Consider the following 12,659-nt stretch of genomic DNA (forward strand, 5'->3'; position numbering starts at 1 on the left):
ATATACATACGCAATTTCATTATAAGATATATTGTTCCTTTTTTTTCAAGGAATATTCTTGAATAGTCACAATGAAGTGCAAAAGGTGTGTTTTTTTTCTTTTTTGGAAAACAATCGAACACACACACACACACACACACACACACACACACACACACACACACACACACACACACACACACACACACACACACACACACACACACACACACACACACACACACACAGACACACAGACACACAGACACACAAGCAGAACTGATTGAGGAGCCTCTAAACTTAAGTGTTCTTGCTGTGTACACTAAAAAAAGTGCCTGGCACCCCATCCCCTATACTCCACTTTATCTACGACACGTGTCATTGAACTGTTTTGGAACATGGCTATAGGTCCATGTATATGTACGTATGTACGTGCCTGTGTAACGCCCGGGGCTTCGAGCCCAGGATTCAAACCCGGGTCTCTCTCGGAAGGGACACTACAGCCACTTATCCACTAGCCTAAAGAGGAATTCCCCCCTAAACATGGTTGATATTAAGCTTTTGGTCTGCAGGCAGAGGCTCTGAGCCACTCTGCTACACGTGCATACGTGTGTGTATGTGTGTGTGTGTGTGTGTGTGTGTGTGTGTGTATGTGTATGTGTATGTGTATGTGTATGTGTATGTGTATGTGTATGTGTATGTGTATGTGTGTGTGTGTGTGTGTGTGTGTGTGTGTGTGTGTGTGTGTGTGTGTGCGCGCGCGTGTGTGAGTGCGTGTGTGCGTGCGTGTGTGCGTGTGTGTGTGGGCTGCTAACTGCTCCACTGACTACCATCCCTAGCAGAGAAAGGCCACTGAGCGATTGTCTAGAATTAGTGCACAGCAAAATCCTCTGTATTATGAACACCCATAAGGGTGCGGTCACACGAACTTTGATTCTGCCTATTGCTTTCCTATTGAAAAGCATTGGCAGAATCCGCCCTCATAGGCAGAATTAAAGTTTGGTGTGACCGCACCCTATGTAATCTATCCTTACGTTATGAAATTTGACCTCAAATAAATTGAACTCAAAATGTTGTAGTGCATTTTTGGAGCGTTCATTTAAATTAACAGTCCCGATTTTGCGTGATGTGATGCTCCTGCTCTTTAGACTCTAGGATAAGAGAGAATTCAATTTGGATCACTGGAGGTATCAATCTCACCAACATCTGTGAAAGAGTATTTTTGTGTGTGTATGTTTTCTTTTTATACTTCAAAGGAACCACAAAAATGTCAAAAACCAATGGTACTGGGGATGTTTCCACAATGGATCATGCAACATGTTAGGAATCTATCATCATGTCTGGAGGTGCTGTTTTTTTACAAAAATACATGCAACGTGTTACCAATTTTGGATATAATTTATGAGAAGAAATATATGATCTGATCAGCGAAATAGACTCTCTAAACCAGTGGTTCTCAAACATGTTCAGGTCAAATTGATATAAATTGATAATTGGTATGTATTTTAGCCGCAGACCCCCATTTGAAATGATGTCGTGCCAGGGACCAGACCACCATAAGATTTGTTGTTAAAAATGTGCAAGATTATTCCAAAAAAAAATTTCACACATTTTCTAAAATAGCAAATCTACAAGCTCACAACGTGCCACATCGCGACTATTTTCAAATAGCCTGATTATATTTGAACTGCTTTTGCTGGGGACCCCCCTGGAACCCCCCTCAAGGACCCCTGGGGGGCCCCCGGTTTGAGAACCACTGCTCTAAACCAATGCAGATGGGGATAAAGGTGGAGTTGTGGTAGAGATTGCCCTACATGCAGTGGTGGAAAGTAACTAAGTAAATGTACTTGGTTACTCAAGTACTGTACTTTGAGGTACTTGCACTGTACTTCAGTATATACATTTTTCAATACTTTGTACTTCTACTACTTCAGGAGTAGAAGCAGCAATACCACAATACCTTGTGGTAATATAGCCCCATTACGAACCTCTCACTCCGCTATACAGCTCCGAGATGAGGTCCTACTGCGAGGTCTCCCAGAATCCGTTGAACGGCCGCAAAGGGTCCGCTGTTTACCCTTTTCGCCACATCCTATCCAAAAACGAATGGTAGACTCCAAACTGTACAGGTGTTTAAGGTATGGTCCGGCATCATACATTTTTGGTCGGGGACGAAACAACCCGTTTAAAGCGCTTATTTAGTCAGCCTGTGGCCATGTTTCCCATTCAACCCGGAAAACCCCCCTACGTCCGGTGCCAGTACTGCTCCCGGTTCGGCTACAATGGGGCTGCCTAAATAAGCGATTTAAACGGGTTGTTTCGTCCCCGACCAAAAATGTATGATGCCGGACCATACCTTACCTTAAACATCTGTACAGTTTGGAATCTACCATTAGTTTTTGGATACGATGTGGCGAAAATGGTAAACAGCGGACCCTTTGCCGTTCAACCGATTCTGGTGCTGTATATATAGCACCAGAATAGCGGAGTGAGAGGTTCGTAATGGGGCTGGTTTTACTTAAGTAAAACAAAAAAGGAGTACTTCTTCCACCACTGCCTGCATGGCGACAGCATCCAGAACCAAACAATAATCCTTGTGGTTTCGGGGGGAATATTGAACATGGACTTCTGACCTCTGACCCTCTGCTTTGGACACCAAAAGGTGAGAGAATTTTCAACATTTTTCCGTTAGAAATTAGTTCCTCGGGGACGCACGCACACACACACACACACACACACACACGCACACGCACACGCACACGCACACGCACACGCACAGACACCATTCAGAACACAATAAGTAGAAATTACAGTGGGTTTTCCCATTTTCCCCTACATGCACACGCAGGTTGTCCATACTCCCCTCTTTTTTTCACGTCATAATTTACCAAACATTTGGGAGATACTGTATATAAAAACAAAGACATGTTCAAAATAAGTCTTGCTCTCTTAACAGAGAGTTATTCTTTTACACATTACAGTATGTAAGCTATAACCCTCAGCGATTCAATCTTTTTTAAAACACCTTGTTTGACACCCTAGAGAATAGCAGATCCAGAGATTGGAGTTTTTGGGGGAGGTCGGAGGTGTGTGTGTGTGTGTGTGTGTGTGTGTGTGTGTGTGTGTGTGTGTGTGTGTGTGTGTGTGTGTGTGTGTGTGTGTGTGTGTGTGTGTGTGTGTGTGTGTGTGTGTGTGTGTGTGTGTGTGCGTGTGTGCGTGTGTGCGTGTTTTCGTGGGGGGTATACGCAATATTCAATATTTTGCTGTGTCACCATCTGATGAGCTGTAACATGTCATCTCTGTCGGGTGGAAACCTCATATGTCCTGGATTCGGGACTCAAATTCAAAAACTGCAAAAAGCAGCAGATCAACAAGCTCGAAACGCGCCGCTTTGCGCCGCGTTTCGAGCTTGTGGATCTGATGCTTTTGATGCTTTTGTGTGACGCTGTAGTATGATCAAGTAGGGCGTTAAATTTACGTGAAAAAAAACACAAAAAGTTAGATATGGAGATAAGAGGTTTCTGCCCGACAGCGTCCCACATGTATCAGACAGTAAAGGTAGTGGTAGAGCTGGACGCCATTAGGGTTTTCGGGCAGGGCTTAGCATAGTGGTCCGATCAGCTGGGTTCTAGGACACTGGTTCTCTCAACGTCGAGTCCGGGGACCACCAATGGGGTCCAAATAGAACCTTTCAGGTCTGTGACTCTGAGAGTGTGCACACACTCAGGCTTAAGTTAACACTGAGGATTTTACATTGAAGACTGGGGTCCCAGAGATCTAAAAAAACTGGTATCAAATGGAGTTCTGTGACCTAATGCATATGAAACTGGGGGTATTTGAAATGAAAAGGGTTGAGAATCACTGAACTAAACTGTACTGCAAGCCCAGTCTACACTGTAAAATCCTCAGTGTTAACTTAACCCTGAGAGTGTCCACACTCTCAGAGTTACAGACCTGTAAGGGGTCCATTTGGACCGCTGATAGTCCCCGGACCCCAGGTTGAGAACCAGGAGCATATAGCGTTCTGATCAGGTCGGATTCTAGGAAGATCTGTCATCGTGGGGGCTCCCGTCTGAGTTCTCCGTCTCGGCCTCCGAGATGGCTTGCATGGGAGCCGTGTAGAGGCGGCTGCGCGTGCTGTAGCGGCTGCTGTTGGCCACCGGGGGGATCCGGGAGCGTCCCTGCCTCGACGCGGCGGACATGGGGAGGGCTTTGGACGTGAAGCACTCGGAGTTGCCCCTCGGGAAGAGGCCGGGGATCTGGATGGGCTCCAGGCCGGATACGGGGGGCTCCATCTGCAGCCCCGGAGAGGAGGGCATCTCCTCGGCCTGCCTGAAGGGTCCCTCCTGGAGGGGGTCCCCGGGGGACTTGGGCGTGATGGGGCTCTTGAGGATCTCCGTGGCCGACATGCGGTAGCTGGAGTCCGTGCGACTCCCTTTCTTTAAGAGCAGCAGCTTGAACTCTTCGTTGGAGGTGCTGGACTTCTTGGCACTGCGGTAGATGGGGACCGGGGCCCGTTGGGACCCGGCAGCAGTGGCCAGGGCGGCTGCCAGGGTCAGAGGAGGGGCTGGTGGGATGACGTTAACGGGGACCGCTCCGGAGGCCACTGGCGCCGCCGGACACAGACGAGACTTCGCGTTCAAGTCTCCGGAATCCTTACGGCCCAGGACCTTCCTCTTGGATCTGAATGGAATTGAGAAACCATCAGTGCATCAGAATCATCCAAAAGCACACCTTTTACTGCATATTCTCTCCTAGATAGATATATAGATAGAATGATCACAGATTACAGTTACAGAGATAATGTGTACCGATTAGCGTGAAGTTTGGACAGAATATGTAGGAGTAATATCAAACAAATATGTTGACCTCCAGGTAGTGTGCGTGCAAAGTTTCACACCGATCTGTCCAACGGTGCTGGAGATTAGCTGCTCACAGACAGACACACACACACACACACACACACACACGGACGGAGAGACGGACGGACGGATAGGGGCCTTCGGCCTGGTGGAGACAAAAATCACCAAATAAAGTACGCTACCTGTGTATCATAGCAAACAGATCCTCGGTCGTGCGGGTCTTATTGGGTGACAGGAAAATGATGTCATCGTCCACTTTGGTGTCATCCATCAGAGGGGAGAGCGAATTGTCACTGGGAGTGGAATCTGTAACATATCCTATCACATGTTATACTGGTTGTAACATGCACCATCCCTATCACATGGTATTGGCTTGTCTGATCGCCTACTATACTACAATTTGGGCATTTAGCAGACGCTTTTATCCAGAGTGATTTACAATAATCAAGTAACAATCACAATCAGTTGTACAGCGTACAACTGATTTCACTGGAGACACCCTGGAAACCCCTCAAGGACCCTTTGAGAACCAGTGAGGTATATGATCAATCACTCACGATCAATCACTCACTATCAGAAGTAAATGAACACCCAAGACTTTACTGTGTAATAGTGTCCTTTTCATAAATGTATAATGTATATAATAAATACAGTAGCTAGCAGCAACTCAGGCCAATGTCGCCTGTTAGATTTGTGCTAGCTGTCAGTGCTAGTGCAGTTTCTTTAAAGGCAGGGCAACAGATACATTTTAAATGATGGCTATTCAAATAATGACCTAAATGTTATCATTTGGCATTCTTATAAACAATAAATATGTTTTATAAATGTTGGAAAAGGGTGTTTGAACAGATACATCTGCCCCGCCCCCAACATTCAGTTGAGCAGTGGTGTGATGTCAGGAGTGGAAGAAGATCCACTCTGGTAAACTCCATATAAACAAATACATGGATACTTACTTAGAGGCTTCCAGAGCATTGCAAATAAATCTGGTTTTAAATGCTAGACATTTACAGAGTTCATTTATAGACCAATATTGTCTCATTGTCTGACAGAGGAATGCGAGGTGTGCACCATTACTTAAAGTGTTACCTTTACTGAAGTAGTCTTCGGTGTCGGGAGTGGTGGAGTCATCTCTGCCCTCGTGTACTTGCTGATGATAATGGGCACTTCTGGTGGCACCTGATGATGTCACTTCCTCCTCCTCTTCCTGTTCGTCGTGTCCTCCTTCTCGTGCATCGCTGATTGGATAAGGGTGCGATGTCTCCGCGGTGGTACCAGGCACTTTGACTGAACTCGCCCAGGGCCCTGAGTCTGAGTGGGTTATACCGGCTTCTGAGTGAGTCACCCCAATGTCTGAGTGGGATGCCCCAGCAAACTCATACGCCGGGGGAGGGTGGTCCGCCCTCAGGCACCCCCCTCTGGAGCACGCAGCCCTCGGTGGCTCTCTCACCTGTAGAGGTGCAACAGTTAATCCAATTCATCAAGTTAATCCATTACAGAAAATAATCGATAATCGGTTTCAATCAAAATAATCTATTTTGGGGTAAATTCTTTAAATTTAGCTTTTACTTTAAAAAATTTAAAAAATCTGATCTACAAGCTCACAACGTGTCACATCATAGCGACACGTTGTGAGCTTGTAGATCTACTATTTTTGCTAGTTTCATGCAACGCTGTTATATGACAAAGTACTAAACAGGGCTTAAGTGGTTAATCCAACTAATCCATTTAGTCAATTATTGATTTGTTGATATAACAAAAATACAACAAATGATCAAATAAAATATAAAATAAAACATGCTTCTTGATTATTCAATGAATCAACAAAGTAATCTGTAGAATAATCACTAAGTAAATAATAAACAGCGTCAGCCCAACTCACCGGCTCTTCCTCCTCCTCCTCCTCATCTTCGTCCTCGTCCTCGTCCTGAGAGAACGTCCGCTCCCCTAGCACCCTGAACTCGGGGTGCGAGGAGTGCGTGAGCCCCCTGAACTCTGTGTGTGAGTGGATGTGCGTGTGCAGATCCACCGGCGAGGGGTTGGGAGCGCGGGGCACGGGCCGATGTATGGGGGAGCCGTCGTCGAGGAGAAGCGACGGCGGCTCCGCCCGGTTCCTGAAGGCCGTCATGGCCCAGAAGGTTCCGGGTCCGTAGCGGTCCTGTCTGAGCCGCAGGCTCTCGTAGGGCGGGGGTCCGTCGGGGTGGCGGCCGGGGTGAGGCGGGTGCGAGTGTTCGGGGGAGGACGTGGGCTCCAGCGGAGGCGGCGGAGGCCTCTGGGGCGGCGGCCTGCGCGGAGGGGGGGGCCTAGTGCTGATGGGAGGCGGAGCCAGCGTAGCGGCGCTCGGTTGATATTTGGGTCTGGTGGCGGTTTCGGCGGTCGTCTCTTGGTCCGCGGCGCCGGAGCCGTCGGTGGAGCGACGGTGGACCGAACGCAGCTGCACCGAGCGCAGGGCGGAGGGCGTGATGGCCAGGAGGTTGGAGCTGGGGATCAGGGGGATGGGGTGGGAGGCCAGCGGGTTCGAGGTCAAGGCCTCCGGGACGGCGCTCTTGGCACCGACCGAGGCGGCGGTCGCGGCTCTGTGTTTGCTGTGGTAGAGCGTGTGCATGTGGTGGTGGTGCGTCCGGTGGGACAGCGTGTGTCTGGCGTGGGCTCCGTGGAGGACGCTCAGGTCCAGCTGCGACGGGGGAGGGGGGAAGTCCGGGTCTCTCTTGTAGGAACTGGCGACGGAGGCTCCGTCTCTGGGGAAGTGCTGCAGCGAGGACAGAGAGGACTTCCTCTCGGGCACTTTGGGCTTCCTCTTGCCGCTCGTGGGGGACAGCAGGGGCCCCGGGAAGAACGCCGCCGACGAAGAGGGGAAGGTGGAAGTCGGCGTCTCCGATTGGCTGGAGTAGCCGCTGGAGGGGGAGGCCAGGCCGGCCAGCTTCTCGGGCGAGCCGAGCTTGAAGTCTCCGTCTCCGGGCGGCAGGGGCGGGCTGGACGCCCTGGAGGCACCCGGAGCCTGCTGGGCGACCGCCTGGGCCTGCGTGTCCGAGGAAGAGGAGGAGCTGTCGGGGGACTTGATGCACTCCATGACGGTGGTGCCTGTGGCCGTGCTGGAGTTGGACATGGACGTGTACTCGCCGTTGCCGGACCTCACTTCGTTGTTGTGCAGCCACAGATCGGCGTAGTCAGATTGCACCGCCCCATCATCTTTGAAGGAGTGCGTGTCCGCAGAGCTAAAGGATATGGGCTCTACCATGTCCACTGTGTTGCCTAACCCCATCCCCCACGCTCCAAGAGGCTCTGCCACCAGACAGGAGGTCTCTAGTGGCTCTGGAGGCACCCCGAGCTCCAGCTCCAGCTCCAGTTTCTTATCTCTGGAAGACATGGCGAGGTCTTGTTCACTGGCTGTCTTTGGTTGATCCTGGTCCTCCCGTGCGTCCGTCCCCACGTCCACGCGCCCGCACGGCTCCTTCAGCGACGAGCACCGCTTGGGCGGCGGAGGTTTGGCTTTTGGTTTCCTCACTGGGCGGCAGGTCCTCCCCAGGGTCATAGTGCCTGCTCTGATCGAATCGGCCTGGGACTGCGTGTAAACTTCATGGGCTACCGGTGCTGCCACAGTGTTGGATCGGCCACAGTCTGGCCCCGGGGCTGCATAGTATGTGTATCCTCCGTAACTCGGCGTGCATTCTTCAAAATGCACAGAGGAAGAGGAGTAAAACTCTGCGTCTGATGCGTACAGTGAGCCAGGCTCTTTGTCAGTGTTGCTGGTCGTGTTGGTGGTGAAGCAGCTCGGGGCGTCTACAGTGTGTTTGGGGCTGTACCCCTGGGTCGACCCACGGCCCTGGCTGTGGGTTTGCTCCGGCTCCTGGTCCGGGTCGGTGTGGTCCTGGTCCGCAGGGTACGTCCACTCCCCCTCGCTGGCCGTACTGACCCCCGCGTCGTCCAGCTGGTCCGTGGCCGACGACGTGAAGGAGCTTGACCTGTGACCCTGGCCCTGGGGCCTGAGGACAGGGATGATCGTGACATTTTAGTTGATGATTCATTGGCGTACAAATGATTGCAATTAACGATTTAATTGAGTTTTTAGCATTGAACAATGGAACATATAAATAAATATGGCTTTTAGGCTTGGTAAGAAAATATTTGCACAGGGCAGATATGACAAATAACTTAAATATACACACAAATGACTGACAATGACCTATAACCAAAACAAATAATGCACTATGGCCAAAATAGGCCATATTTAATCATTTAATACTTTCAATTCGGTATGCATAGTTACACTTTTGGAGAGGAAGCTGCTCATGTCATCATGTGGTCATTTACGACTGTGTGCGAGGGCTATGGACATGATATCCAAAGCGGTCCCTCGGCTCATAAAACCATTTCTAACTTTGTACCGCTGTCTGTAACTGTTCTCTGTGTGGCATTGTGTGTGTGGCTACTGTTCCCATAGGCTGCGGGGACTGTAACTATGACAACAGAGCCCATAGCAGGGGCTAAAAATATCTGCTGTTTACATAAAAATGCAAATAAACAGCTTACATTTGGGGAAAGTGAAAAACGGGATTCCTCACTGTCTGCATATGCTGATGGTCAATGCCCGGGTGCAAGTTCATGAATTGCTCAACCCATTGAGGGAGAAAAATGCGGATCAGATGGACAGACGGACGGACGGACGGACAGACAGAGGTTCCTTCATTTTATAATAGGATAATGCAGTGGTTTTCAACCAGTGGTCCGGGGACCACCAGTGGTCCTTGAGGGGGTTCCAGGTGGTCCCCAGCAAAAGGTGTTAATACATTTTCACCCCTTTATCCATAGTGTATAGGTTGGCTATTTAAAAATAGCAGATATACAAGCTCTTGTAGAGCTTGTAGATCTGCTATTTTTCAACATTTTCTAAAAATCTTGAACGTTTTTGAAGAATTTTGTAGAATTCCGCGGCCAAATGTATATTAATTTAGGGGTCCTTGGCATGAAAAAGGTTGAAAACCACTGGGATAATGTAATTCTGTAATAATGTGTGCCAGGTCTTAATGTACCTGAGGTCAGAGGGGTAGGAGGGGTCCAGCGTGAAGCCCTCATCGATGGCGTTGGGCACAGTGTTGAGTGACAGCTCCGAGTCACAGTGGGAGGAGCCTGTCAGCGGAGGGGAGGAGGGAGGGGGGATGGTCTCAGAGGTCTGGGAGGGGCAGGTGGAGCTGGAGCCGCTCCAGTTCCCACTCGACGACTGGTGGTCCTCCTTGTGGTCCACGTGGCTGCCCAGGACCCCTGCGGTGGTGGACACATGGTTATTATAGGTAGGTAAGTAAGTAAGTAGCCATGGGGCCCTAGCTCCTTTTCTAAGTAAGTAGCCATGGGGCCCTAGCTCCTTTTCTAAGTAAGTAGCCATGGGGCCCTAGCTCCTTTTCTGTAAGGGTGAGGCGGCACTGGCACAGCTAAAAAATTTTTTTTTTAGCTGTGCCAGTTTTGAGCCCTGTTGTCAAAAAGAAAAAGATGAAAAAGCTTGTTGAATCTTGCCCGTCTATCCAATATTACACAAAAAAGTAACACTAAAACTAATACAAACTAAACTAAAACTAAATTGAACTAGCAGACACGCTTTAAAAAACGAATCAAAACTAAAAATAATAATAAATGAAAAATGAAAAATGTCCAACTACTAACCTTGAGTGGACACAGAGTGGATGGGGCTGCTGAAGGTGTCGGAGCTGGAGGAGATCTCACAGCTGCCCATGTCAGCCTTGCGCGGCAGGCGAGAGCGGCCTCTCTCCATCCAGCTGTGCTCGGGGCTCCCACCTAGGGAATGGGACCATATATCACTATTATTGTGGCCAAAATAATTACAATTAACCATAGTATTTCGCTAGTCGCCCCATCCTTTATTGTGATAAACCAGTGGTTCTCGACCTTTTCACGCCACGCCATATTTGAACTGGGGACACCCCAAAATAATCATATTTGAGTTTAGGCATTACATTTAGTTTGACTCGGTTCCACAGATAAATATTGTGAAAATAGCTGATCTACAAGCTCAAAACGCCAAAAAGTCGTTGTGAACTTGTAGATCAGCTATTTTCAAACTGTTTGCCTTTTTCTTAATTTTTAAATAGTTTTTATAGTATAGTTACTTTTGATTTGATTTGATTTCCTTTCATTTTTTTTTAAGGCATTAAAAAAAGGTATTAAAAATCCTTAAATTGTCATCTGGAGAATGGACCCCCCCCACCCCCCAAATCATGTGGGAACCCGACCCACAGGTGGAAAACCACTGTGATGAAGGACAACAAACGCTAACTTTTTATTTTCAAATAAAGATGGCGAAAGAATATTCTGCCGCCTAATGTGAAGACGCCTTCACTGAGGACAGATTACCAGTGGTGGAAAGTAACTAAGTACATTTACTTAAGTACTGTACTTAAGTACAATTTTGAGGTATTTGTACTTTACTTGAGTATTTCCAATTTCCAATACTTTTACTTCTACTCCACTACATCTCAGAGGCAAATATTGTACTTTTACTCCACTACAATTATTTGAAAACTTTAGTTACTAGTTACTTTTCAGATATAAACTATGATATAATGAAACATACATTAACCACTTTAGCCCTATTTTATACATAGGCTATTTGAAAATAGCAGATCTACAAGCTCACAACGCGTCGCATCGCGACGCGTTGTGAGCTTGTAGATCGGCTATTTTCAAATATTTAGTACTTTTACTTTTGGTACTTTAAGTACATTTTGATGCCAATACTTTTGTACTTTTACTCAAGTAAATTTTGAATTTTGGATTTTTACTTGTAACAGAGTATTTTTATATTGCAGTATTTGTACTTTTACTTAAGTACAGAATTTGAGTACTTTTTCCACCACTGCAGATTACTGAAGTCCCGCCTAAACCCTACCTCCTCCACCGCCTCGGTCTCGCTCCCCAGACCGCTGCAGCCTCTTCAGGCTGCCCAGCTGCAGCGGCTCCGGCGCCGCCTGGTCGTCGGTGCTCTCCTCCTCGTCCTTCATCATCATCATCATCATCCTGGGGCTGGGGCCGCTGGGGATGAAGTCCTCCGCCTCGTAGGGCGACAGCTCCTCGTCCTCATCGTCGTCGTCGTAGTTGTCGTCGTCTTCGTCGCTGTCCATGAGCCGCCCGCCCTCCCTGGGCAGGCTGCGCGATCGCAGACGCACGCCGTTGGCCGCCGCGCTGCTGTACGTGGAATCTGATTGGTCGCCCAGGGAGGAGATGTTGCCCGTCGAATGGGAGAGCGAGGCAGGTATTCCCTGATGGCAACGTTGAGCTCTGATTCGCCGCCTGGACGGAGCCGCTGTCGCTGGGGAGACGAATGGACAGACAGAGACAGATCGAACCGATTTAATTGATTATAAAAAATATATATATTGATAATCAAAACTTTATAAAATAATGGATTAGTAAATGGATCCCTGTTTTGAGCATGTCATTATAGGGGAAATGGTTTAAAAAATAAATAAAAACTTTCACAAATATATATCATGTCAGTATCATTGTCAGTATCATATAATAATAATAATACAACTTTATTTATATAGCACCTCTCAAAACTGGGTACAAAGTGCTTTACAAAGTACAACAAAAGAAAACAACACACAAAAGAAAGCAATGCAGAAAACAATAAACAATGCAGAACGTTAGTCTCGCGTGGCCAGACTGTTTCAAATGTTTCCGGTCATACAGTCTGGGACTCGGAAGCTCTGGTCATGATTAGAATATAAACCGGATGTGAAGCCTCCTCCCCACTTCCGTTTCGTCTTTTCAGTCGCACAAATTTATCCTAATATAAATACAAATCAT

The 12,659-nt window shown here is 48.0% G+C and overlaps 1 protein-coding gene across 1 annotated transcript in view; it reads right to left on the bottom strand.

The window, feature by feature from the left end:
* Positions 1-4,019: 4,019 nt before the first annotated feature.
* The window catches only part of nhsb (Nance-Horan syndrome b (congenital cataracts and dental anomalies)), a gene marked incomplete at both ends in the record, with an annotated part of 90,053 nt that continues 81,413 nt past the window's right edge, over positions 4,020-12,659 (bottom strand). Inside the window, 7 exons of the mRNA XM_080431833.1 lie at positions 4,020-4,662; positions 5,024-5,147; positions 5,931-6,291; positions 6,724-8,824; positions 9,872-10,100; positions 10,497-10,628; positions 11,740-12,159. Coding sequence (XP_080287959.1) covers positions 4,020-4,662; positions 5,024-5,147; positions 5,931-6,291; positions 6,724-8,824; positions 9,872-10,100; positions 10,497-10,628; positions 11,740-12,159 — 4,010 coding nt within the window. The remainder of the gene's footprint in view (positions 4,663-5,023; positions 5,148-5,930; positions 6,292-6,723; positions 8,825-9,871; positions 10,101-10,496; positions 10,629-11,739; positions 12,160-12,659) is intronic.

This window comes from Gymnoscopelus braueri (genome assembly GCF_963280865.1).
Source record: "Gymnoscopelus braueri genome assembly, chromosome: 1".
Classification (NCBI taxonomy): Eukaryota; Metazoa; Chordata; class Actinopteri; order Myctophiformes; family Myctophidae; genus Gymnoscopelus; species Gymnoscopelus braueri.